The sequence below is a fragment of the Coturnix japonica genome, chromosome 7, assembly GCF_001577835.2.
Source record: "Coturnix japonica isolate 7356 chromosome 7, Coturnix japonica 2.1, whole genome shotgun sequence".
Taxonomy (NCBI): Eukaryota; Metazoa; Chordata; class Aves; order Galliformes; family Phasianidae; genus Coturnix; species Coturnix japonica.
The window spans coordinates 15,037,946-15,065,936 of NC_029522.1; the positions used below are offsets into that span (position 1 = coordinate 15,037,946).

Sequence of the window (27,991 nt, forward strand, 5' to 3'; positions counted from 1 at the left end):
ATGCAAGAGAACAACATGTGTGACTCTGCCTTGTTTCAGCTCAGCCTGAAAATGGCATGCTATTAGGGCTGAACTAAGTCTTCACCTGCAGCTGAAGTTAAGAAGTAGCACCAGATACCTTTTGTTTGTTAATAAAGTCTAATGGCAATAGCACATAGTTTAATTGAAACACCCCTGACAATATTCCAGTCTTAAAATGAGAATTTGTTCAAATATTAAGAAGAAATACCTTCTCGTTGTGAGACAGAGAAATAGAAAACATAGTCAGACCAGGTTTCTGCCACAGGAGAGAATGCACCACATTCAATACATATTTTTGGATAATGTTTAAACTATGTTTGTAGAGATGCTTGTACAGGTAGGATATGGTGTGATCACAAACAGGAACTCAGTAAGTGCAGAACATTTTACAGAAACTTGGGTCATTTTTATAACATATATCCAGAGCTCCCCCTTTGTGTTGTAGCAATCAGTTTTGCATTCCCCTCACCTGCCAAACCAATTACTCACTGAATAACCAACAGGTGTATCAGATTGCATATCAGAAAGAGCTTATTTGTTCAGGGCAGCCTGCTTTAGCAGTTTTCTGAGCAAAGTAGTGTTTGCACTTGTGTGTGTGTGTAGAGAACTATTTGGGGTTGGTTGGTTTTTTTGTTCTTTACTAGAACAACATCATGATTCTGTAAGATGTTATAGTGACTGAGAACATATAACAGGCTGCACAGGTTTAAAGGAGTGCGTGAGTATTCTCAGGTCAAATAGAACCATAGCTCTTCTATCCTATTTTTATTATTTCACCATCTACTGTTAACATTGTGAATGTATGGAACTATAAATTGTATCGTAAGATCCTGTATATGGCAGGCACACTTCTAACTAGTATACGAGACAAATGAACAAGACTTGATAATTATCTTTCAGGTAATGCAATCAAAAACACTGTGTCAAAATAGTGATTTATTTGTTTGTTTGCTATGTGATATTCTCGTTACTGTTCTTCAGCCTGGGTGGTTAACTTGTAAATTCCTCTGTGACTGAGTCAGTCCCCAAGCTGATATACCAGAGACCAAGTGTATGCATGTAGGATCTCCCTGCTTTCAGAGGAAACACAGCAATGCTGCTGTTTCAGAAGAAATCAGCTAGAGTTATTCAGAATTCCACTGAATTAAATGCAATATAATTTGAACTTTTATTTCCCGCTTTTTGCTGTAATTAGGTGAATTTCACTGTTTGCAGCATTTATTTTGCTTGCTGATAAGGTCAGTTCCTTTCACCAGGCTTGAACATACATACACAGTGCTGAAGCTTTGCTTTGATGTTCTGCAAGTTGTCTGTGTTAGCTTTGTTTATTGCCTTCTGTCAGATGCAATGTTGAGAAGGGTGCAGTTGCACCTATATGTGCTTGAAGTACCAGTAACAAGTGCCCATTTCTCAGCTGCAGAACCATGGGATGTGGGTAAGGTGCAGCAGAGGTGGGCTTTGCAGCACCAATTCCAGTGCATGCATCACCACACAAAGGGTACTGTGTTAAAAATACCAATTATATAAACTCTCTTAATCAGTGCAGATAAGGGAGGGTACTGTTGTACAGCCATAGGTGGGTGAATAAATAAGTTTCTGAAGTAGGAAGAATTTTATGAAAGGATTCCATGGTATCCAAATGCGACTGTCAGCATCCCGTCCCCCTTCTCTCTTACGTGGTGACCAACTTCAGGCTTACAGGCAGCAGTACTCAGCATCAGAATGTTCCCAGTACCACAGAGGCAGGGACTATCAAGCCATAAAAGCCAGGGAAGTTCTTCTCCAGAAGGCTGTTAACAAGTTTCCCTGACTCCCTCCCCAGAGAGGAATTCTGGGGTCCTGTTGACTTCCCATGAGTAGATTTTTCTCAGGTTTCCTTTGCTGCTTAACTACTTCTTCTAACACAAGTATGTTGTAAACTATGGTTTATTTTGCAGTAACCATGTGAGTCAGTGTAAGTGATCAGACAATCTAGATACAGATAAGTGTTTTGAGTTGTTTCTGAATGCCCTGAGCGCAACTGCAAGAGGACAGGTGCTTGAAAACAGCCAACTTTGAGACCTGAACTAATGCACCATCTGTGGGCTTACTGACAATTTTCACATAAAATTTGGCTTGTCCTCAGTATCCAAGGAGTATTGGGTAAGTATTTTTCCTGTAATTCAGCATAGGAAGATTACATAAGAAGTGCTTGCCTCTCCACCTGTTGTTGTAATTACTTTGTTATTAAGAAGCTCAGATGTTTGTATCACAGCTGCCTGGAAATGACACAGAGATTGTAATCATAGATTTGTATATACATTGCATCCTAATTCATTTGCATTTACCAGCATTCTTGCTGTTTTCCACCTTACATAATCATATCTACTTTTACTAAAGTCACTTTTTGAGCTGTACTTGCTTAACAGTTATTTAGAGGTGCTGGTATGAGAGTGCTGCATTGAAGCTCACATGATACTTCCTCACGTAAGATGGGGTTTTCTTTTACTTATCACCACCCCCCAGCAAGTCGGGTCCAAGTTCAGTGTGTGCACTTTCTTTCTAGAAAGGAAGGGGGGAAAAAAGACTTTAGTGTTTTCAGAAATAAACTGGCAAAATGCAGTTGCTCATAACAAATTTTTGAGGGCTTTTCTTTAAAATACTCCAGCAGTCTTTTCAGCTTTGAAGCAAGTGCTTGGGATTTACCCCAGTAGCCTTTGCATCACGTACAAAGATACATTTGTGGTCCCTTGAAAATCTGCCTAAATTGGCTCAGTTGTTTGTCTTCAAAAGTATGTCTGCGTGTGGACACTGCTAGACCTTAAAACTAAATTACCTTAAGCCTGCTGTCACTGAGAGGGCTAAGCTTCCAGCAGAGCCAGTGTGGGGTCAGACATGTTATTGTCTGAGGGCAATGCCTGCAATGAAGGCTTCATGTCAGTACGGAGGCGCACACAGCAGCTGCTCCTGGCTGCTTCTTGCTTTTGGGGCTGCTGCCCAGGTCCAAAAGCAGGCACTACCTGATATACAAGATGAGTTCACTGCTTTGGTGGCCTGTAAGTGGATGGAAATGTCTGGAAATGTTGGAGTGAAGATGACAAAAATCAAGGGAAAAGAACTTCATGGCCATGTAATGTGTGGTATGGGAAAGCTGACAGGATCAAACGCAGGTTTTGAGGACAGCTTTCAGTCTTAAGTTTACTTTGTAGCTATTGGGAAGCCTGGCTTTGCATCCCCAGGATACAAAGTCCTCTTTGTAGCCCTTAGTTTACAAACACCTCAACTAGAAGCGAGAGAGGCTGAGGGAACTGGAATCGTTCAGTTTGGAGAAGAGTAAGCTCAGGGGAAACCTAGTTGCTCTCTACAGTGACCTGAAAGAAGACTGTGGCGAGGTGGAGATCAGGTGCTTCTCCCAGCTAACAGAGATAGGATGAGAGGGAATGGCCTTAAGTTGCACCAGGGAGATTCAGGTTGGGTATTAGGAAAAATTTATTCTCATAGTGGTGAGGTATTAGCAAGGGCAGTCCAGGGGCTGTGATGGAGTCACTGTCCCTAGAGGTACTTAAGCAAAGGATAGATGTAGTGCTTAGGGACACTGTTTAGTGGGCGATATTGGTGGTAAGTGGATGGTTGGACTAGATGGCTCAAACACAAAGTTTAGCAGGCTTTGATTAGGCATTACAGGAGTGGGGAGAGGATGTTGGACAAACAAGGTACTGTCCTCTGCTGTTCTGCAGGTGTTTTTTGTTTGTTTGTTTTTTATCTCATTTACCCTGGGTATTACAATACAGTCGTCTCCTCAGTGTTCCCAGAGAATGCTGCCAGACTCAGGTGAAATGAACTTTGGTCTGCAGTGTGTATGTGACTACTGAGATGGAAACAGCCCAGCTTCCTGTAACTGTTTGTGCTCTGGAGAAGAATCGTTCTTGCTTGCTGATGTATATTATCTGCAATCAGTGAGCAGCCTATTCAGCCAAACAAAAAGTACTGAAGTGTGATCACATTTTAAATATTAAATGCTGAATTCTTAGTGATCTTTTAAAGGGAGGAGAATGGAAAGTGTGATTTCCTATGAGGATTCTACTACAGCCTGGCAAGCCTGTCTGCCTTCTTCCCAGAGTTTGTCCCTCCAAGGCATGTTGTTTCTACAGGGAAGAGTGATAGGCAGAAAGCCAAAAAATCTGAAAGATTTTGATATCTGATATTGCTTATATATACTGATTTGTTTCTGGTAAGTTTCCTGTAAGTATTTTTACAGCAGATCTTGTAAATTGAACCCATTATGGGTAAATTTATTAAGCATTCCAACACATCACTTGTATCAGTTGTCAGCACTTTTGGGTTAAGATAGTTGCCCCTTCCCCTTTGTTTTGTCTCCTCTGAATGTTACTTCAAAGGGGAATAAGAGCTGTTCTTTTTTGCTCAAAGTTTCCAGTGTGCTGCTGAAACTATCCACTCTGCTGTCCGTGGGCATTGCAGCTGCAGGACGAGTTGACTTCTTCCTGTTTGGACACCTGTTGCCAGCCATCTGCTACATGTAACAAGACAAGGTGGTTTGGGCCACCTTGCAAGAAGGTAAGTGAGATGCAGAAGTGTGCATTTGCCTTCTTAGTGATAGCAGCTTCTGGCTGAATTCCTAGAAAATGGGCAGCTCCAAGTGCTGTCTCCTCAACCACATCAAAAATGGGTTGTGCCTTGTTACAATGTACCTAGAAACGAAAAGAAAAAGAACCCAACAGCTACAGGTGCCCGCAGAGGTACGGCCCTCCACCTCCCCTGGTGCGCAGCGCTGAGGCCCGGCACCAGGCGGTGCGAGGTATCGGGAGACGGCAGCCCCCACTGCATCCCCGGGCGGGGAGCCGGCCCCGCTATCCGGCAAGGCCAAGCCCGGGGTGACGGCCCTGCGAGGGCAGATAAAGCCGGTCAGCTGCTCAGGGCCGCAGAAGCCATCACCCCTGCGGCCCTGGGAGCAGGAGGCCTGCGGCGGGGAGAAGCTGTGCGGAGCGAAGCTGTAGGCGGCGGGAGCGCGTTAGGCCCGGCCTGGAAGGGGAGAGGTGCTGTCGGGGAGAGCTCCGTTCGCCTCCTGCCGCCGCAGAGGGCTTCTCCCCGGCCGCCGCCATTTTGCGGCGGTGGGGCCGATCCCTCCCATCCGCCGTGTCACTGCCTCGCAAGGCGGCCGGGCCGGGCCTCCCCTGCGGCGGGCGGGGGCCCGGGGCCTTGGGGTGGGGCGGACCGGGCTGGGCCGGGCCGGGTCAGCGCTGCTCTCCCCTCCCCTCCTGGGCCTCTGTACCGCGCCTCGGAGAGGTTCTCAGCTCGGCCCTCTGTCAACACGCTGGTGCCTACCACGCGCCAATAGGTAAGCGGCCCGAGCCGATCCCATCTCCAGCTTCACTGTTTGTTTGTTTGTTTTGCTCGGGACAGCTGTCACACGGGGTAGTGCTGCTACTTTGTTGCGTCTCGCGTTTCTCAGCGCTGGTTCCTGCGGTGGCTGAGGGAAGGAGGGCGGCGGGGACGTTCGGTCGCTGCGGCTTTTCGCTGCAGGACGGGGATGCTGCGTCTGTGCCGGGCAGTGTGACAGCGAGGTGCTTCTTTAGCAACGTGTAGTCTGCGTTCGGAGAAATGTTTTGCTCTTTGCTTCACAAACGTGTGTCTGCGAACAAGCCCTAAGTTGAGCCCGATTGAACATTTTGGGACGGCGTGGTATTTTGTGCTTCAGGCATCTATCTGTTGCTTCATTCTGATGAGCCTGACTAGCTGCCTAGACAGAGCCCGGGGCAGTGATAGGCAATGTGCGCCCCTTGGCAGCCACGGTTCCCCAGGGTTTCTCGTGTCCCAGCACCGCCGTGTAACCACAGCACAGCAGAGCACTGGGAAAGGAGCGTGGCCTCGCTCAGGTGCACAGAGATGCTTGCAGCCACAGACCTCCTTGTGGCAGCGATCGGGTTGTGTGGCAGTGGAAGGCCATTTCTTGGATTAGTTGCAGTTGGGGTTATTCTCTGTCTGCTTTCTTGTCTCGATGAAGTGAAAATCAACTTGTGGTTAACTTGCAAAAATAGAAACTCTGCTAACCGCTCCTTTCCACTTCATTTTATCATTGTAACTCTCTAAAGTTGCTTCCTCTTTGCCTTACGGTAAAAGATGTTATTAAAAAGCACTTATCCCAGTGAAGGGGGAGATGAATGGTCATTTTTCCTGCCCCACTCTCTGACTTTCAGCCTCCTGAATAAGTTGTCACCCTTGGGTTGTTCCTTCATCACACTCAGGTAGTAAGATCACAGTGAGGGATGTAATTTGTGAGCAGTCTGTTCAGACTTGCCAGCATCACCAAGGTTATGCTGAAAGGGTGTGCTAAGTGAGACCCTGCCAGATGATGTACACTGAGGTGTCTCCTACAGTGTCTTACGTGGTCTTTAATTTAAAAATAATGATTAATAATATATATCTATATATATTTAATTATTATTATTTTTAAAGGGGATTTTCTTGCTGGAAAAGGAGTTTCTCTGCTTTGGTATTCCAAGAGTAGCTAGATGATGTTGCTCAACTCACAGCTACTGCAGAACTGAGTTTCTGGTCTGGTGAATTTTAACGCATTACAAATATTGACAACCTACAGGAGACATGGGCAAACATCAGTGCTCCAGGTTATTTCAAGGGACTTGTAAGCTGCACTAGTTCCTTGATCTCTGTCTGTTGTCAATCCTTGTGCCAGATTTCTGCTGGTGATGCCAGGACTGTCTCTCCTTATGAATGCAGGCTGCTGGTGGGCTGCAGGCAGCTCCTCCTGGCACAGCTAATAGCTGATGAGGCAGCACTGTTCTTAAAAGCTCCGTGCTTATTGGTCTGCAGTTCCCAGCAATGCAGCTGACTGAGCTTTCAAGGACCTAAATCTTAATCTTCAGTCATTGAACAGGAAGTGATATATTATATGCAGTCAAAGTCAGGCTCTTGGTTTTCAGATGTATGTAATCATTTTAGTGTTTTTTGACTAGTTAATTTCTTATGCATACTGTGAGAACAGAATTCTGCATAGACTATACAAGAGTTTATTTTTGCATATGCTCAGCATTGTTGATTGCATTAAAAGCTGTGAAATGAAGGCATTTCTGCTTATGTGAGAGGTCAGCCTGAATTTGGCCCTAGGTGTGATAAGGCTGTATGCCAAATCTGTGATTGGTTAGGTAATCCCACTGCAGTTATGTAATGCATGCATCTCATTGCAGATGGGACCGAGGGAAAAATTCACTGTGATATGCAACCCCCCATGAGAGAGCCTGGAAAATATCCATCGCTCTGTGATAGATAATCTGTGGTACATGTGAGTGTTTTGGGCTGTGAACAGCTCTGGAGCTGAAGGGGTGATTCACACCTTAGCTCTCCGAGGAGCACCAGTAGCAGCTTTGCCACAGTGTGCTATTTCTCTCTTTGAAACTCATGTGGTTCACCAAAAATTGTGTCTGGCTGACTTTTACAGAGGCCCTTGGAATGAATTTCAAGGTGAGGATAGCCTGGAGGGATGTACGGGAATGTTTGTTGCACTCTATAAAAGATGTTTATCAGTGTTAGTGTTGGAGATAGGGATCAAGCACGTGCTGCTGACTGGTACAACTAGAGTCAGCCTGCTACATGCTCATTTGACTGAGTCGTGGGTTATGAAACGGGAGCGACTCCATAAGTAATTCAAATAGGGAGGGAAGAAAGGTATTTAAATAATTCTGGAACAATTTTCATTCAAAAGTATTTGCTTGTGTATTGGTAGACTTGCTTGTGAAGGCCTGGTTCTGCGAGGAAACAGACTGTGTGGCTTAAACCGCTTCTCAGAAGGGAGAGAGGGGAAGAAGTTCTAACCATAATTAGATACTTGATAGCTGTGTGAGGCTATGGCTCCTGTATGGAGCATGTTGAACACATTGTGTTGTAGCGAGTCTTACTATTGTGCAGTGCTGCAAGCTGTGCTGCAAGCTGGAGGAATTTGAGGTAGGGCTGTGCTATCTTTTCATTGTTCTCTACTAGATAATTCTTCTTGGGAGAGTAGGAAATCTGTTTTGGGCTCATTGGACTTAGAGTTATAGCAGAGTATTCACAGAAGTCTTGGAGACAGACTGCAGTAATAGGTCTGGATTGGAGCAAGAGCTCTTTGAGTCATCTGTTTAAAGCTGAATAAGTGCTTATGAAAGTACAGAGGCAGAGGATGTAGTGAACAAAAGAGGAATGAGGAAGGAGTCCTATCAGCACCACAGGGCTTTGAGGGATCCTCCCATGGAAATGCTATAAGAACGAGTGGAGATAGGAGGAGAATTAGGAGGAGCTCTAATTGCAAAAGGTATGGGAAGGGCAAGATCAAGAAGAGGTTGATTAGAATGGATGATGGTCACAAAGGAAGAACTTCGAGCAGCAGTTCTGAAAGTTTAAGATTTTGGGTGCTTAAGCTTTTGGTAAGAACTGTTTAAAGGGGAGAACCTGGGTTAAATGAGATCTAAAGAGGGAGGCAAAAGAGGATTCCTGACCATGCTTGGAGCTGTGTGTATGGAAGCAAAGATGAAATAGCAGTAGGTAAAGGGAAATCGGGGTAGGGTTTAAATTCTGGAAGTGTAATGTGTATTCTTATTGCAAAGGAAAAAGAACCAAGAAAGACATGATTCACAGAGGACATAAGACGTCATAGGGCAGGCACGGGGAATTAGAAAGGAAAATTAATAATTTGGTAATTGGAAGCAAAAACAATGTGATACTGTATTTGGGAACTGAGTTGAAGAAGTAAGTAAGGTTACAAGTTATAAGTAAGCTAATGAACACATGAAGAGTTGTGTGCTGTCCTGATTGAGATTTGACTAGTGTTCTAATTTTGGTCTGGCAAGATAAGGAATATACACTGAGAACTTGGCCATTGCTGTTTTCTGACTGGAGAGGGCTGAAAGGCTGTGATTTAAGCTAAATGTTGTTTAGCTCCTAAAAGAAGGACAGAAAAAGTCCTTCCAACAGATGTTTTCCTTTTTGAATTCCCAAACTATGTTCAGTTTTAATATTTCAGTATTACCCTTAAATTTCAAGCTGAGTTCTTGAGAGACTTTTAGCCTCTGTCATTTGTCTCGGGTTGTGTGAATATGTGAGGACAGAATGATTTCTCTGCTTTATTTCTCACTTTCATTTCTCTACATCCACTCGTTAGTCTCATTGTTACATTTCTAAGTGTAAACTCTTCTGTCAGCAAGCTAGAGATCTTTCACCAACACGGTTTCAGAAATTAATAAATATCTTCTTTTGTTTTGCAGATGAGATCATTGAATACCCTATTTTTGCCAGAGGTGGTCAAAGAAAATGGATAGCTATTCAGATTTCAGTGCAAAGAATCTCTCACCATCAGCTAATATGTCTATTTCTTTGTGGGAACAAGCCGGACTCAATGCCACTGGTGGTCCTCCTTCTATGTCAATAAGCAGGCTTTTTCCAGCCCTATTAGAATGCTTTGGAATAATTCTTTGTGGCTATATAGCCGGAAGAGCCAACATTATCACATCAACTCAGGCTAAAGGACTAGGAAATTTTGTCTCCCGTTTTGCACTCCCAGCTTTACTGTTCAAAAACATGGTGGTACTTAACTTCTCTGATGTAAACTGGTCCTTCCTGTACAGTATCTTAGTTGCCAAGGCTGCTGTATTTTTCTTAGTCTGCGTTCTAACATTGTTGGTAGCCAGTCCTGAGAATCGATTTAGCAAAGCGGGCTTGTTCCCTATTTTTGCTACACAAAGCAATGACTTCGCACTGGGATACCCAATAGGTAAGTAGTTCCTTATGCTTTCCTTTTCAAAACTATTTTTAGTGCTGTAGATGTTTTTGCTTTTATTTTCCAGTTCATGTTGATGTCTACTGGTTGTGGAGTGTGCCTCAGTCTCTTTAGAGCAAGTTTTTGTGTTAGTTATTTTATGTGGCCAATCAAGTTCTGTCCCTCAGTCTTTGTTTTCTCACAACCAGTGGATATTTCTTGGGTTATGATCTTGAAAGAATTCAGTCTTTTTAAAAGAAATATTACTGTGTGATTTGTGGTGATTTGTTTATCTCAAATAAGGATTTTATGCAGCTGTGATACCTTTTTCAGTAATTGTGAGTAAGCAGCAGTTCAGTGGACTTAAATATGGGGGGGAAAAAAAGGGAAGAGGTGGAATACAAAGAGGCATTCAGAGTATAGCTTGTAGAACTGTGTACTTTCATTCTTGTAAGCCTGCATTTGGAATTCTAAGCTACATCAGTTATTAAACTTGATTTTTATCCAAATCTGCAAGGCTTACTTTCTTCCCTTCTGGTAAGCAAGATGTTATTTTCCCTATTATAGGTTTTCTTCAGGGCATATCTGTATGCTTTTTATCCATATGTACTATGATTCTTGAGAAGTGCTCTGGAGTTGTCGCAGGCTTCTCCCACCTGCTGCTGTCTGACTTGCAGTGCTTTTTACCTGCCTTGGGAAGATTCTGCGTGCCAGTGCTACCTCTTCCCATTCTGACCTTTGTAGCTGGTGCCGAAAGCATGCTGCAAGTGGCAGGAGTTTCCAAATACACCTTGAGTGTGTGGTGTGTGGGGAGGATGGCTGGGTTAAGTAGCATTTGTTTACTCCTTCCTGAAGAGCGGTGATCTGTGCTACTTAAGTTCTCTTGATTACAGAGTGGAAAATAAAGATACAGAAGAAAAGCTCAAACATTCCACATTGAAAGTGACAATAAATAGCTCTGCATTTTAGGGAACATGAAAAGCTAACAGTTTTGTTCACCCAGTTTTCAGACAGCATGCTATAGAGAATCTTGAACCTTTATTCTTTTTAATCTTGCTGGACCTTTTTCCTCCCTAGATGAAAATATATTTTCCCTCAGTTACGTCTCGTGAGACTTATTCCTCTTGTGGGAAATGTGAAGTATGTCCCAAACGAGGCTATAAGGATTACCTCTTTGTTTCTTGGCACTGGATTAAAATGCCAACTAGGGTTTCTCTGAGCCACTCTGAACATATTTCCATTGCCTCCCTCTACTTAAAGTGTTCTTTCAACTTTGAATTGCTTTCTTGTCAGATTACATTTTCTTTAAATATTCCTCAACTTATAACACATGATTCATGCCTGTTCTATGTGCAGTCTATCCAAATTCACATCCGGTTCATTAGGAGCTTTGCTGGCACACCTAACACAACAGTGGCACTGTGCCTTGTTTGTTTCCTTTCACTTTTGTGTTAAGTACTACAACTGCCCGGAGTCTCTTTGCTTTCACCCAGTTACTGCTTTGTGAAACTTAAGAATAGTGACAAATACTTGGAAGAACATTGTTTACAGAAAAGACTGGTCCAAAAAGGCAGTGCAGCAAAAAAAGTGTCATTCAGCATTTGGGGTGAATCAAAGAACATGTGGAGTTATTTTTGTTGTGTTTTTTAACGTAAATGTTGAGTATTTGTAGAGTCATTAAATTATGTTGGGTAAGTTCATGTGTTCAGTACACATCTGTGGCCTAATGGTGATGTCCCTTTATATCGATCGTAAATTCTGTTACTTTTGAAGGATAGTGAAACAATTTTTCTCTAGTTTCAAGGCAGTAACAATCGATTTCAGCATTAATGAACTTTTGTACTGAAATACTATCACTCATCACTCTTCATTTCCTGCCTTCTAGTTGAAGCTCTATACCAAACCACTTACCCGGAGTATCTCCAATACATTTACCTAGTGGCTCCAATATCTCTTATGATGCTAAACCCCCTGGGGTTTATCTTCTGTGAAATCCAGAAGTGGAGAGACAATCGCACGGTGTCCCAGAGCAAGATCAAAATAGTGGGCCTGGCACTCCTTCGAGTTCTGCAGAACCCAATTGTATTCATGGTCTTCATAGGAATTGCCTCAAATTTTGTTCTTGGCCAGAAAATTCCTGATTACCTTGAAAATTTCCTTGATGGACTGGGCAGTTCATTTTCTGGCTCTGCACTTTTTTACCTTGGACTAACTATGGTGGGACAAACAAAAAAGCTGACAAAGGGTATGTTTGTTGCACTGATCCTTCTCATCACAGCTAAACTGTAAGTTCCATTTACGTACTTCATAATTTTGCTTTGTAAATTGCTGCCGGGCGTTTTAAGCTCTGAGTATATTGGTCATACGAATTTTCTCTCCAGTATTTCATCTAAATGTTTTAATTGCTGCTGTTCTACAATTAGCATAATAGCAATAGTTTGTCATTGCGTTAAGACTGTAAGATTTGGAGACACACTTTAGTTTCATCAATACAGCTAAGTAGGAAACTTACTACAAGACATACACTGTAAGCTATCTCAATTATTCAAGAGTGTGAGAAAAATGAATTTGTTGCTTATGGAAGCCTGTGCAAGGCTTAGGTACTAATTCCATGTGACATCTGGGATATTGGTAAGGGCAGACAGAGGAGCATGAATAGAAGTTTTTTTCTGTAGCATAAAACTTTTAACATGGGATACTTGGGCTTACACCCTCATTCTATGTCAGACAGTTCACATAAGTTGATCTGACTTTCAAGGTTGCTGACTTCTGTATGGCTGCTGTTTCTCTACAGCTGGAAATTAAGTTTTGCTTTTATATTTTGCCTTTCTAAATATGAAGTTATTGAAAGAATGTTTCTGCACAAATGTGTAGCAAAATGTGTTGATAATTCGGGGATCAGTGGAATTTCTAACACTTATGTATTTTTTGTTTGACGTGTGACAAGAAAAATTGAAGCAGGTTATATATGTTATGATTTCTTTTCTGAGTAAAGAAGAGTCTATTGCTCTGACTTAAACGAATGACTTCTTTCCCCTTCTCTTTTCAGACTTATGATGCCATTTCTTTGTAGAGAAATGGTGGAGCTCCTGGACAAGAGCAGCAGCACCGTCAACCACACCAGTTTATCGAACTATGCATTTCTTTATGGAGTTTTCCCAGCAGCACCTGGTGTTGCAATATTTGCAACTCAATTTAATATGGAAGTAGGAATTGTATGTAGTCGAGTTTTCCAAACTTTTGCTAACCTTGGGCTTGAATTTGTTGGTTAACTACTTGTATTACACAAATTCTTATGGTAGAGTATTTAATGAATACTTTTCTGAAGAACAGACTCAGTAGATTTCAAGTCTGAGCTGTATTGCAAGTTAATAATTAACCAAAACACCGTTTCCTGCAGTCTTAAGTTTCTTGATAATGCACACTTTAAAATAAGTCCTTATTCATGACATTCTCTTATTCATGACAACAGTAGGAAGAACTAGGATAATATTAAATGAAAAGTAATTTGCATCTTTGTTTTCTTTTTTTCAGAAGTCTTATTTTTGGTCTATTGTTTTAGTCAGAAATAGAGCAAGAATGTTATCACTGATTTCGTTGACAAAGTGAGATGAATTAGCTTCATGCTAAGAGCTTATAGAAGAACCTGTGCTTTAACTGATTATTAAGACTACTATTTTACTTGAGATTTGCTTAACTCTGTTCATGTTCTGTTTGACTCTTTGCAGATTACCTCAGGCATGGTGATAAGCACTTTTGTGTCTGCACCTATCATGTATGTTTCTGCATGGCTTTTGACCATTCCGTCTATGGATCCCAATCCACTGGCATCTGCACTCCAGAATGTTAGCTTTGACATAAGTATTGTCAGCCTTGTTTCTCTGGTATGTGTTGGCAAAGTGAATTACCATTGCACACTGTAACATCAGGGAAGCTTTAGTACGTAAGCAGCAAATCGAGTCATGATTTAAGATGAGATGGACATTTCATCATTGGATCCTGTTGCAGAAGGATGAGGAGGGAAGAGCTGGGTTTAAAAAAACAAAAATCTGAAAACAATCGGGTTTCTGCATGTGGTAGACAAAGCCTTGGTGCTCCCTGGAAATATTTCACCACAGTGAGAACCCGACAACACATTGCTTTTTCTAAGGCATACATATTGGCAGCAGATGGTGTCAAACTGGCTGTGGTAATCATGTTGTGAAGTAACTTCTCAAGAAGATTTGTACTATATTTAATTGCACTAGAGTTTGCAAGGGTATTCATCCTGCTCTTTTGTTACTATCGTCAATGTTTTTTATGTGTGTGTTGGTCTCACTTTCAGTTTTATCTTGTCTTTTACAGATTTGGTCTCTTATTATTGTTCTTCTGAGTAAGAAATACAGACAGCTTCCTCATATGATTACAACAAATCTACTTGTTGCTCAGGTCAGTAATAAGAAAATATTTTCTTTCTTTCTTTTGTGTGTGTGTCTTTAACACTTTTGCAGTTTGGTTTCTACAGCATATCTTTGTAGCCACATAAAGTGAGCAGATTAATCTAATGTGTGACTTTTCTGAACAGTTTCTGTGACTTAGGAGGTATAGCCTTGAAGAAAATGGCAAGGTGACAGTTTGTTTTGATCATACAGCTCTCATAGAGCAGCATGGCAAACAGAACAGCAAATGGCTTCTGTAATATATTTTTAGTGTTATAAACTACTGCCAAATAGCAGTGCTGAGTGCATTCCCAGTTCGGTTTATGCCAATCCAAAGTCAGCAATGCCATGATAGGCAGCAGCATGCGTCTGACTCTTGGCGACCTGTTTCAGGAAGTGAATTAGGAAACTAGCTGGTTTAGCTACCTGAAGTGACTCACTGAGGGATCATACAGGTGCCAGTGCTGATGCAAGGAAGGGGCGGGGGAATGCATGGCTGGTGGCTAGGGGACAGCAAAGCCAAATACCTCTGACTTGGATTAACTGTAATTGTTATTTAAGCTGAGAGAAAACTATAGAGTCTGTGCTGCTTCTTCCCTTGAAGACAACTGCACATCTATTAGAATTAGTGAGCATAATACACCTGTGCAGTAGATGCTTTCTGAAGTGTTGTTTTTGTCTGTTTTTTAATAATAAAATGAACTCTGAGATCTGATTGCAGTCACATTTCAGAGAAGAAAATCAAACATGAGAGTTGCAAGTGGTTCTTGTCTATAACAACATAAAGTTCTCCTTAAGAAAATTTTTTGAGCCTTTCTATTAGTATTTCCTTAGTATTTCAGCCTATTTTTTCAGATTGCTTTAGCTCTAAAACTCTCACATGATGTTCAAAACTTGTATAATTCCTGGTTGATCTGTTGACCTCAGCTCTCAGGTTCATGTTCAGATCATTTCAGATGAATGGGTTGTACCTAACAAAAGCTTCACATCTTGGCTTAATATTTGTATGTTTTGCAATAATTATATATACTTTCTTCCCTGACTATTCTCGCTTCATGTTTATCTGAGCTTTGTAACTGCTGTCAAAACCAAAACAAAAAAAGTGGAGGGAGAATGCCCTAGTCAGTGATGTAACCATAACATTGAGTTTATTGCTGTGCTAACTATCTAATTCATAAAAGTGCATTGCAGTGGTGTTTAGAAACTGATTGTATCTATGTTACACCATGTTTAGGCTTGAGGGTTTTTTTGTGTTTTTGTCATCCTGCTTTCCAAATTTAAATAATGTCATCTTCCCTTTCTTTTCAGCTTATTGCTTGCATTGGAATGGTGATATGGAATTTCACTGTTAAACAGAAAGATGTAACTGTGCAGATCCTAGTATTTATATTTCTCTACAGTTCACTTTATAGCACCTACCTGTGGACAGGTATGATTTTTCTAGGCAGAACTAAGTATGGTATAAAAGGTTGATGTACTAATATAACTTGATTGTATTCTTCAGGGTAATTGTTCCATTCACTTGTCTATAATTCCACAAACAGACACTTAAAAGCTGTGCCAAGCTGAAGTCCTAGCAGTGTGGGGCTAAATGTCAGGTGCCACTTCTGCTATTCAAAGCTCATATACAGACATGTCTGGTTTATCCTTGCCAGTTACAGTACAAGCCTTGCTGGCTTTTAAAAAATAAATAAATAAATAAATTAAGAACCTGCTCTCAAAGCAGAAGCAATTACAAATAGAGTAAATGGGGATGGGTTGCCCTTCAGCTACTCAAAAACTTACTGCCTGTTTTTAATGAATGCGGAATGTAAGACTTTAATTTATTCAGCATTAAGGAGATCTTAAAACCTTATGCCTCAAAAAACAGGAAAAACAGAATGGAGATGCCCAAGGAGCTTTATTATTTCTTCCCTGTGGCAGTTGTAATTTCCAAAAAGCAGTGTATGTGTTCTGCAGGTGTGGATGATTAATGAAGAGATTAGTTGTAGTAGGTGGATTTGAAAGATATATGAAGGAACTTGGTGAACTATTCAGGTGTGATTAAAACAGACTTCTTATACCATTCCTGAGTCCAGAAGCGGAAAGGTTTATTTTGTGTGATGTTTTTGTGCAGTAGGCTGTGTTTGTTTGGTTGAGATAGAAGATAGTGTATGATTAGTATAGCCTCATGTAAATACTAGCTTTGCTTTAGCAAGGGAAGTATTACTGGGCTTGGGAATGGAATAGACATTTGCAGAAGATATCCCTATGTATAGTTCTGTAGTTCTTCAAACTTCATTATTCATATGATTTATTTTTTAAGTAGGTGTTTCTCTTTTACTTTCTCAGAATATAACAAAAAAAAATAAAATAAAATAAAAAAAAAAGAATACTTTAGGATATTTGAGGTCTGAGATGAACACTTTGGTTACTAAGCAGGTTACACACTAGTGTGTCTAGAGTCTGTAATTTTCAGTTCTCTAATAATAAACAAGGCATTTCTTTTGTTCTTTGTAGGTTTTTTATCTTTCTCTTTGTTTCTGTTGAGGAAGAGAGAAACAGTAAAGATTCCCATTGGGTTTATAATCATAGCTGGATGGGGGTAAGTCAGCACAGAGGTTTACCAGTAGGATTCATGAGAGCTAGCTAAATATGTTACTTTGTTCATATTTTGCATTTTCAGTGTCCCAACGCTTCTGGTGGGAATCTTGTTAATAGTTGGTGAACGTAACAGCGCTAGCATTGACTCTGCCTTTTTCTATGGAAAACACCAGGTATGAGTACGTTCTGTCTTTGTCTCTTCTGACTTTTGCCATATCCAATATATCGTTAAGAAATTGTGTTCTCTGTTTGATTCTTATGTAAGTAGCTTCCAGTCAAAGTACAGGCTACTGTAACAGTATCATTATACAATGCTTGCAGATTGCTATAAAAATATTTCTGTAATGAAACATTAGAAAGACTTGTTTGAGCAATGACCTTCAAGTTTAGACAGATAGGACTAAGAAAAAGGGGGAGTAGGCTTCCAAATGAAAAGTCTTAGAACTAGTAATGAATTGCAGGCTCTCTTCTTGGTGACTAATTTGTAGTCTAGTTTGATAATCATCTAAAATTGTCACGGAGTTACCTAGATCAATCTATGTCTGTGACAGGGGGGCAGTAGGCCTGTGGGCAGGCCCCCTGACCCCAGAAATGGGAAGGGAAAAGAGAAAAGGGGTAGGGAGATGTGAGCTGGACTCAAGGAAACAAATGGAGCATCGGCAATAATCTGAGGAGGAAAACTTATTTTACTAACTATGATATTGGAATGCAAGATAGCACAATATAATACAATGGCCCTGAGGGAAAAGAATATAATGACAAGAGGACACTTTTGGATCACATGACGAAATAGGAGACCCCATGAAAAACAAGTGAGGAGGGAAAACAAAAGAAAATGGGGAAAAAAAAGGGGGAGGGCGGCAGAGTTAGGGTTAGGAGGTAAAAAAAGAGGTAAGGGGAGTAAAATAAAATAAAAGTAGCTGTCTTACTCATGAAAAATAAAACATATTCATGTACTAAGTGCTCCTTCACCTTCAATGCCATGAGATGGAAGAGCAGAAAGCTTTCTCTGTGGATACATTTCTGAGTGTATTTAGGAAGCTGCAGATGTGAGAAAGAAAGATATGTGCAACAATTTTCCTTTAGTTTGTATTTAGGTATATACTTTTTTTCTCTCTTTTTACTTAACAGATAATCACCACAGCAGTGGTCCTGTTCATCAGCATTTTGATGACAGGCATCTCACTTATGTGCATGAACAGAAATAGACAAGAGTCAAACTATGAGGTACTGAACCCATATTCACCTCATGGCCAAGTGGAAGGGAATGAGGGGAATCGAGTTGCAGCCACTGTGCCTCAACCTTCTGCAGGGTCTTCTGCACCACCTTCTCCTGCACAGCCTTCTACAGGTTGCTCTGCACAGCTGTCTGCAGTAAGAGGTATAGAAAGTAGCTTTGTAAAAACAAATAAACAACTTGGGTTACAAAACCAAACAAAACCATTCCAAATTTAATTCTGACCCGGGAGGGATTGTTGTTTACAATTTCGAATGTGAAGTTAGTGAAAAAAGAAAAATCTAGATGTAGCTGTCCAAGGACTTAGGTTTATATTTCTAGGGAAGGTTTGATTATTATTATGGTAAACTGGGGAAGTAGACAGGTGAAAAATAAAATAAAATACAACCACGTATGTGGATTTTTTGTAAGTGATAGTGTCTTCATAAGCATGTGATAAATGCAGTCCAGTAGGTGTTATAGGTTGTTTACCCAATAAGCTGTCTCTCTGAGAATGAGTTAAAGGCCTACAACATTGTTATTCCTACAACACTGCTACTCCTTGTTTGACTTTGGCTTTCTTACTCATTTCACTTGTGCTTTTCTTCTAGCTAAAAGCACACGTGTTGCTTCTGTGGTGGTAGTGTTATGTTAGATATTTCTATGTATTTGTAATATAATGCATATGCTCTCTCAGCAAACTGGAACAGTTTTCTGTTTTTCCCCTTTTAGATTATTTGTGAGCATACTGGAGTATAGCACATTGTGTTATACTATATATATACTATACTATATATATATACTATAAATATATATATACTATATATATATTGTGAAGGAAACTAACTATCCTATTATGCTTAATAGATTGCTGTTCTTGTCAAACAACGAATGGGGAAATATCCTGTGCTAAGGAGGGCAAAGCAGTGCCAAATGCTGTTGAAAACAAGGTTCCTCCAATTGAGACAGGTAAAACAGCAGTGTATCCTTGTATTAATATTACAAACTGGAATGGGTTGCCCAGAGAAGCTTTGGATACCCCGTTACCTGGCAGTGTTCAAGTCCAGGTTGGATGAGGCTTTGGGCAACCTTGTCTAAAAGATCCCTCTGCCTGTGGTGGGAGGATATGATAGTTTCACAACAATGACCAGCTGAGCTCTACCACAACACTCCCTCAGTCCCCTTCCTCTTCATTCTGTTATCTTCTGATATCTTCATTCTGTTCTTGTTGTTCATTAGAAATCTTTAAATGTTAGAGTGACAGTTTTGCTCTCTTGTTTGGTAGATTTGTTTTTTTGGAAGGAGTGTGATTGCTAAATGTTAAACCACTAAAACTGAAACAAATTAGGACTAAAACACATTTATTACATACTAATATTCAAATCTTATTTCCACCTCAAAATGGTTTTTAAAGCTTCTATTGTAGTCATGCACAAGTTTTCAGTAAGAAACTTAAGGTCTAGAAGAGCAAGTACTTATTGCAGACTAGATCAAATGTCCGTGCTGCTGTATTATCCAGATCCTGGGGAGAGACATGGAGAAAACTGTCTGGGGGGGGGGGCTTTAACCCCACTCACTGAAATAGAGAAATGGATCTAAGTGGCTGTTCAGCACCTGTTGGAAAACTGCATGCTCAGCCCATTCTCATCATACATCACTTTCAACAGCGAAAGCTATCCACAGGGCAGCCTTTTTTTTTTCCCTGTTTTTTTTCCATATTTAACAAGGAAGTCCATATCCATATGCTTTACCTAAATGCAGCATAACTTCAAACAAAACTAAATATTTCATGCTGAAACGTACCTTGTTTTATCTCCTTTCACAGTATGTAGCTTTCTACTTATTGCCAACTATTTTTTCTATGTAGTTCAGACAAATATCATAACAAGGTCTCCCAGTGATAGGAAAGGGGCAATCAAATTTCCTTATCATAAGGGATAAGATATTTTGAATCTTATGATCAGCTGGGATTTTTTTTTTTCTGCCTATGGAGTGAACAGTTCAAAAACTATAAACCCCTAAAAGCAAATTGTAATGGATACATTTGTGTATCTGACTGCAGCCATTACTAATCCTTCTGTTATCCTGTTGAAATACTAAAGGTATTTGGTATAAAGTCTTAGTTATGTCCTTCACTGTAAGTTTTTCACTGCCATCTAGAGGAATATGCTCAGAATTGCTGAGAACTCTGGGCAAAAGAAAAGCATCTATTCTCTGTGTATTTGGTTCTTTTGATTAATAGAATTATGGCAATTATTTGTTATATAGAAATAGGGTAGCAGAACAGAAATAAACATGGTTGCTTTTCTGATGTGGCAGCACTGATATATGGAGTACAATTATTGCAACTGCAGTATACTTAGAATATTTATTCCATATATTAATTCTAGGTTTAAAATCTGATTTGAGGAAATTGCTAATATTTCATTATAGCTAATTCATAATCACAATTTCTATTAAACCTTTGAAGGAAGAGTTCTGTTGAGAAGCTTCTTCATTTTAGGAACACACAAACTGTTCCATCTGAGGATAGATGTCTGAACTGGTTGTTGTCAAAGTTAACACTGTGTGTAGGACTTCAATACAAACACAAAGAGATTTAACTCAACTTGTAGTTAGCAAATTTACTTATCAGTTTAGAGACAGTAAGTTAGCCTAATGAAAACTTCTTGTTTGTTTTTCAGCTGATCAGTGTGTGAATCAATGTAGTGCTCAGACCTGCGTACTGGCTCAGGAAGAACAGCTTCTACAGACTGGAGACAAACAGCTGGCCAGACATGTGCTGCTGTGCTTGCTTCTTGTTGTTGGCCTTTTTGCTGTAAATACTTTTTTCTCCCTGTTGCTTCTCTCATTGAGGTGGGACCGTTTTTAGGAAGGCTATGTAGACAGCCCAGTAAAAAAAAAAAAATCTTCCAATTCCTACTTTTTATAGCTATATATTAAGTAAATCAGAGGCTTTATTTTTTCTCCTATTGTAGGAGGTGTATCATAAGATTATTTTATTGTGTGGCACAGAAAAATAAAAGGCAAGTTAAGGCCAACAGTGTCAGTGAGCAAGCTTCACTGGAGAACCCCAAAGGGACAGAAAAAAATTGGAATCACATCATTGGGTAATTAATTCATCACTACCGCTCCTTGTCCTATTTTTTCTCAAGAGCTAATTGCCTTCTCTAGATATCAGTTAAAAATATGAAGTGAATTCTACTTCTGAAAGAGACTGTACAAAAATTGTTCCATCTGATCATGCTTTAGTTTGGAATTTGGACTTCGTAGAGGTGGTTTAGTAAATAAGATAGACATTATTTGAAATGGAAGAATGTGTTTTCATTGTTTTTCATGCTGATTTGGGGACAAGACAACTAAACTGGTATTGCCTATTAAATTAAAAAGGAAGCGTATTCTGAAAGCTGCAGTAAAAATACATATTAGAACAGAATATTTGATATATTTTCTGTGTTACAGCAGTGTCCCAAATTTGACTCTCTATTTTCAACTGAATCCAAATGAATACTTAGATACGATGAAATGTGACCGATTGCATTAGTTCATTATCCTTTTCACCCAAAGTGGTTAACTTTGGACATTTTATTTTCTTTAATCAGGTATCTGAGATAGCTCAAGTGTGACATGCTTCAGCTTAAAGCAATCTTAACTATGTAGAAAATATGTAGAAAGCAATGATGTCAGCTCAACAGGCCTCAAGACAAGTACTGCAAGTGTGTCTGGGCTAATATTGTCTGTGTTAGCTTGAACACCTGAGAATGCTTAAAGCAAGCTCCTTGTATAAACATGTGAACAGGCAGGACCTCTACACTGATATGCTTTCCATTACTTTCTTTAAAAACAAACAAGTTCAGTTGTTTACTCCCAGCTATTAAGCCCAATTAAAATAATGTTCTGAAGTGTTTATTCTCTCTTACTGTCTTTATGTGAATTATTTGTTGAATAAAGACAGGCGAAGAGCAAGAAAGCACTTCTGATTTTAACATTGGGTTTGTTGTATTTTATTTTTCTTGTTTGTTTTGTGTTTTTAAACAGAATCTTTCCAGTTGTTTGTGGTGGCTGTTCAACCAAGAACCTGGAAGACTGTATGTGGAATTGCAGTTCTTTTGTGCTGTGTTTAATTTTGGTCAGGTACTTACTGATGTTTATTTTGAAAATAGCTTTGTTGGTAGATGTTGCAGCTCATGCTGTTAGAGGTACTTTAAGGTGAAGTCCTCTAATAATACTGAAGACACCGGTTCCTTAAGCTGTTTTGACTTTTTTCTTCCCCCCCAATTTTTTTCTTTTCTTTATCTTTCTGTCAAAAGATAGTTGTCTTATCATACATAATGTGATTGCTTTGAGCACTTTAAGAGGTATAAATGGCAGCTGAGTGCCAAATGCCCATTGCAACGGAGTAGGATTTCAGCTTTATTTTTAGCAGAAAATTTCAGAATAACTGCATAGGGACAAGATAGCTACATAGATACTTTGCCTATAGGGCTTTAAGTTACTGCCTCTGCAGTTTCAGTTCCTTCACTATTAAGTAACAACTGACACAATTAGATGTACAATTGTTACAGCTGCACATAGCTTATTTCAATGCAAACTGACGCATTGGATTTGTGGTCTATGAAGGTGAAAGCAAAACAGTGTTAGTACTTACCAGAGCAGTATTTCTTAGGAGTGTGGACAAGTGCGCCTCTAAGATGCAGTGCGGTATCAAGTAATGATACTCTGACTTTGATATAAAAGCAGCATGGAAGAATAGTAGGAGAACATTACAGCATGTAAATTGTAGTCAGTTCTTTTCTTGATTTAACAAAGAGAGATTTAAATAACTGGCTATGTGAATATACTGACATTTTGTTCATTGGATAGCTTACTTACAGAATTGCTGCTTTGAGAATTTCTTTGACAGACTGTTATATATTAATCTGTCTCTTTAAGGACTAAGAGAAAAAAAACAAAGCAAAAAAAAAATCAATTCCAAGTAGTGTCTAGGAAAGAGAGATGCTCTTAATTTGGGTTTTGGCAGTTAGTTGTTGACACTTTATTTCTGTTCTTCAGAAGCCAAAAATCTTTGCTTAATCTTCCATTTTCTCTGTGTTTTTCCTTTAGGGCTTCATTTCCTTTGGTATTTTTGGTTTGGATAAGCATTTAATCATTCTGCCATTCAAGCGAAGGTAAGTAGAATGTTTACATTTGTAGGTATAAGCTTAATTATTAACAATAATAATTTTAAAAGAGTCTCGAGTGTTCTGTGCCCTGGCATTCAATGCCCTATTTGTTTTATATTTAAAACTTCTTTTCTTTCCCAACTATGGAGAGCTAATTGCAGTTCATTTATAAAGGAGTTTTTTCTGCTGCCCTGATGCACTTATGCTGACAAAAATCTCACAAACTCCCTGTAGACAAAATCCTTGTCTAACGATGGTAAAGCGCATAATAGTGGATCTTCAGAAACCATTTCAGCTGAAGAAAAGAATTTGTTTGTCAGTGCTGGTCCAGATTCTTTCAGCACTGTTTTAAAGTACACTATTAATTAGCTCATACAAGTTCATTGTGTGGATTGAGACTTCATTTGTACCATTGGAGAAGTAAGTTGTACAAAGCCATCTTTAAATTAGAGCTAGCTGGCTGGATTGTGAATCCAACAGCTAGGGCTGGCTCCTAGCTACTCTCTGTCCTTCCTTCTGCCTGAGCCCAGAGTAAAACTTCTCACTGTTCAAAGGGCTTACAAGTATATTAAGAAGATTATATTAAAAAATCTGAAGAAAAACAGAAAAAAGCTATGGAAAAATTCCTGTAAGTTCCATTCATATTTCCAGTTTCCTTAGAAGTGCCTTTGCTTGATTTGATTATTTTTTTTTTATTGTTGTTCCCACCCCTTCACCCCAGGCTTGAGTTTCTCTGGGGAGGCAGAGAAGCAGAAGGGCATGCAGACTCCACTCTACCTGAGGAAATCAGGATGACCTGTCAACAGTTTGTTCATTATCATAGAGATCACTGTGTCAAAAGCATTGTCAAAGGCAGAAGGTAAGGTTCTCCCCCTTCACATTTAACCTTTTAACAAAGCTCATGGCTCACTTTTTGGAAATAATGAAATGCAGTATAGTTAATCTGTGGGTGATTTCTGTTCTGATGTATTTACTCAAGCCTTCAAGTGAAGATTAAGAATTTTGCAGTAATGATATGTCTTATCTAGGACTGAAACACTGAGGTACAAATTATCGTGTCATCTCATCTAGGTTTGATGCTAGGTAGCACCTCATTAAAATCTATCCCAGTTCTTGCATTTAGCAGGAGTTTAGGTATAAAATCTTTCTGAAGAAGTGTATGTGTCAATACCTGTAACAGCATGTTACAGTGATGCTTCACTTTCACCTTCTAATTGATAAGGTGTTGGTATTTATGGTAGAAAATGTTACTAATAACAACTGCAGGAGGCAAAGCTATTGCAACAGAACCACTTGCTGTGTGTGAGTAGAACATCTTTAGGACTTTACACCTTTTGAGTTCAGACAGTGAACTCAAAGTTTTACTGAAACTATGAACTATGGCAGGGCAAAGACTTGCCACACAGAAATGAAGTATCAGAAACTATTTCAAAATAGACAGGTTTTTAAAGCTCTTTGTTAGTTTCTTGCACTTCAGCTGCTATTACGGCTTTCTGGATTTTGGGCTGTTTGGTTTAGTTTTAGCATTTTTTTTTATTTATTTATTTAATTTATGTATCATCTGAGAATACATCAAAATCTGACTTTAACTGCTTTATTGTTTTCGTGTTAAGTTTGTGCAGAAAAAGCTTCATGTCTTTTCTTCCTCCTTGCAGATTAAAATAAAGCATTTATGTTTGTGTAACTTGATCGTATCCTCATTGATTTAAACATCCTATAACTGAGACCTTCTGATCATGGATTTTAATTTGTTAGATTTTTATTTCTCTTCTATGATATTAGCTTGCTGTATGTTACTGTTGCTTTTAACTGAGATAAAAAAACAAAAGAGGGAAAAAAAAAGAGTACACAGGAAGTAAGTATTCACTAAGTATGTTTGCACTGTGTGTGCTAGTAGGAAAACTGCTGCTTCTGTTTGTTGATATTTATTTACAGAGGCCTGAAGTAACTTCAAATGTAAATTTTTCTTTTCATGGAAGTGTCTGTATGAAAAGGTAGTGAACAGTGGCATGTCCCTAATATGCAAAACTTGCAAATTCTCCTCTAACGTGCTCTTAACTATCATGATGTCTTTCCTTGTTTCCTGCTATTTTTCCTTGCCTTTCCCCATCATGCAGTGGTGATACCAGATTTACAGAACATGTGGGTGAATCATTCCTTTGACATACAGGTGTGGTGCAAAGATCTCTACTGGCATCTTCTTGGGCTGTGACCTGGTGAACTGGCTCATCCAAGTTGGCCTCGCCTCTGACCGTGGTGAAGCTGTGATGTACGGAGACAGACTGATGAAAGGAGGTGTCATCCAGCATATTACAAATGAATTTGAATTTCGGGATGAACATTTATATTACCGCTTTGTTCAAAAGAGAGCAACTACAACGGAGAGCCAATGACCTGAGCATGTAGACAGAGGACAGGCAGGTAGGGGTAAACGTGACCATCTCTTTTGGGTTTGCTGCTGAAACTGGAAGTGTTTCTTTCTCAGGTGTCCTGGAGGGTCATGTTACCTTCTCTTGTAAAGTTAGGAAATGTGGTTCTACTTCTGTCTATTCTGAAGCAAATGAAAGCCATTCTTAAACCAGAAGGCAACTAGATCAAAAGAAGATACTCTAGATTTCTTCCATTTTCAGCAAAACAAATAGTAAAATAGTATGTGTCACTGGCATATTATACATGCACTTATAACAGCAACTTTAGTGGCTGGTGCCACAATGGGAAAAAAAAACATAACAAACATATGTGAGGGAAATATTTCGTGTTGCTGTATGTTTTATAGTATTTCAGCATGACTCAATTTTGATCCTTTTTTAAGGTCAAGCTCCCGCTAACCTCATAAAAATAGGACTTCTTCCATCATACCTCAGTTTTTACTACTGTATACACTTGTATAACACCAGAAACTTTTTCTGGTTGTTAACACCTCACACTAGGCATTTGTTTCCCTTTTAAATATAAAATCCTCCATTTTTAAAAATGGAATTCTTGTGAAGAGATTATAGCATAGTAGAATTTAAGCTGAGGAAAAAAGGAGTGGAATAAAAATGGTTTTCTACAAAGGTACTGCAGAAACATACAAAAATAATCCCTACTGCTCAAATTAGGAAACAATGTGATGTATTCTTATGTGAACAGCTGGTTCTGAAATTTTACCTTTTAGTGGTGGTAACAGCTTTGTCAAGAGTGGATTTTTAGTTTCTGGAGTAAGCCTCCATTATAATTCAGAAGTGCCAGCCTCAGACAGAGAACTTGTGGAAGCCTAGGACACCAGTATAAGACCCAACATTTTATCAAACCATGAGATCTTTTAAATAACATGCATTGACTTCCAAGTCTATTCTATAAACAACCCTAATGGAGTATCCAGGTTAAGGTTTAGAAAAGCTGGAGATATTAGAATGTTATTATTGGGCACACAACAGACTTTTCAAATAGGCCTCAGGTATCCCTCTATGAGGTTAAGTGGTTAATCCAGTGTCATTCAAATTCCTGTGCACTGACAGCAGAAACTTCAAGAGTATTTTGGAGAGGTTAAAGACAAACTGTAGTATCTGACGGCCATTACACTGCTAGGAAAAGCAGTTCTAATGCTGAAAGAATGGCGTGTATTTGTCTATATAAAATGTTAGATAATGAGGGAAAGGAATGCAAATACTAAAAAAGTATTTACTCATCTGAAATAGTCAAGCAAATGACTTTTTAAAAAAGCATCCCTTAATTTTATTTTTTTTTTAATACAGATTTTATTGCAGCCACTTATGTGTCCACTTTGTATTAAGAACTGAAAATGATTTTAGCAGTATAAACTATTGTTCAGGAAACAGTCATTTTATGGTAGCTATAACTCTGCAAAGGATTTCATTCTTATTGCATATCTGCAGTGTGCTCTGAAACATAACTGTATACGTATGCTACACAAACTGACGTATTTTAATGTTTCCAGCAACAAGGTAATTGACATTTGTATTGGGCTGTGGCCCCAAAGGAAAACGACAGTTTTATTTCCATTAGAACTGCTGAAAACAATGACATCAAACATTTTGGAATGACTAGATATACATGTCTAAAGAGCAGAAGCTACGTGTCTGGCTTCTAAATATTGTAACTTATTAATAAATCTGATATTGATTTCAGAGTTCTGGTTGTGGTGTGATGCAGGGCATGCGAGGGTGACGGGTGCACATCAGTTTTACAAGCAGCGCATCTTTTTGAGAGATTTGTTCAAGTGGCTCCTGCATTTCAGATCTGCCTTGTGGGGTATGCAGAGTGGTTGTTAATGGATGTCCACCAGTTCTCTTCTCGTTGCTTGTCTACTCCTGATGCCAGCAAGGAGCTAATTCAGATCTTCAGGAATGTTTTGATATCATCCCCTTACCAAGTACTTTTTATTTCAGAAAATCCTGCAAATACTCAAGCTTAACTAAGTTCAGTTTGGTGATCCTAAGTACAGTCATCGTTCTTGCACTTAGCTTTCTCATTTTCATCATGATGTCCTTGCCTTGGCCTCTTAGTAATGGCTCTAATACTTCCTAGATTTGAAACCAACACATCTGTTTTAAATAAGAAATTGCTCAAAATGTTTGCTTAGGGAAGGGTCCCTTCTAATGAAATCTAATGAAAGAGGACATATTTTGGTAACGACTAAAAAAATACAGTTAGATGAACTGTTACAACACTGTGACTTCTGATATCATAGTTAGTCTGATGAGAGTCTATGATGATTAACAAATTGGCTAAAGAAACTGTAAAACAAATATGGAATATGCTAATATATTTCTAAATCAGTGGAGACTTTTGGAAGCAAAGAACAGGTTTAGAGTGATGTTAGGAAGTTATTCAACTCCTGTACCTG

The 27,991-nt window shown here is 39.4% G+C and overlaps 1 protein-coding gene across 5 annotated transcripts; it reads left to right on the top strand.

The window, feature by feature from the left end:
• The first annotated feature begins 4,279 nt into the window (after positions 1-4,279).
• On the top strand, positions 4,280-27,274 carry GPR155 (G protein-coupled receptor 155). 5 transcript variants are annotated; one of them, XM_015868418.2, is made up of 16 exons: positions 4,280-4,575; positions 9,273-9,778; positions 11,649-12,048; positions 12,813-12,978; positions 13,492-13,647; positions 14,108-14,191; positions 15,490-15,610; positions 16,681-16,765; positions 16,847-16,937; positions 17,896-18,145; positions 18,848-18,949; positions 20,665-20,798; positions 22,019-22,114; positions 23,084-23,148; positions 23,864-24,001; positions 25,313-27,274. In XM_015868418.2, the coding sequence occupies exons 2-16, from the start codon at positions 9,319-9,321 to the stop codon at positions 25,533-25,535; spliced, it is 2,571 nt and encodes an 856-aa protein (XP_015723904.1). In that variant the 5' UTR covers positions 4,280-4,575; positions 9,273-9,318; the 3' UTR covers positions 25,536-27,274. The 5 variants fall into 5 exon arrangements, 4 of the variants coding, with proteins under 4 accessions (XP_015723904.1, XP_015723905.1, XP_015723902.1 ...); XR_001556500.2 differs by lacking the exons at positions 4,280-4,575; positions 25,313-27,274 and adding exons at positions 5,231-5,356; positions 20,959-21,090 and having other exon boundaries at positions 23,864-23,974; XM_015868419.2 differs by lacking the exon at positions 4,280-4,575 and adding an exon at positions 5,231-5,356 and having other exon boundaries at positions 25,260-25,371.
• The last annotated feature ends 717 nt before the right edge of the window (positions 27,275-27,991 follow it).

Excerpts from the sequence above, each read along its gene's own strand:
- GPR155 (XM_015868418.2), top strand. The coding sequence starts at position 9,319 with ATGGATAGCTATTCAGATTTCAGTGCAAAGAATCTCTCACCATCAGCT. Across the intron at positions 9,779-11,648 it reads CGCACTGGGATACCCAATAG|TTGAAGCTCTATACCAAACC; the intron begins GTAAGTAGTTCC and ends CCTGCCTTCTAG. Across the intron at positions 18,950-20,664 it reads GGTTCCTCCAATTGAGACAG|CTGATCAGTGTGTGAATCAA; the intron begins GTAAAACAGCAG and ends TTTGTTTTTCAG.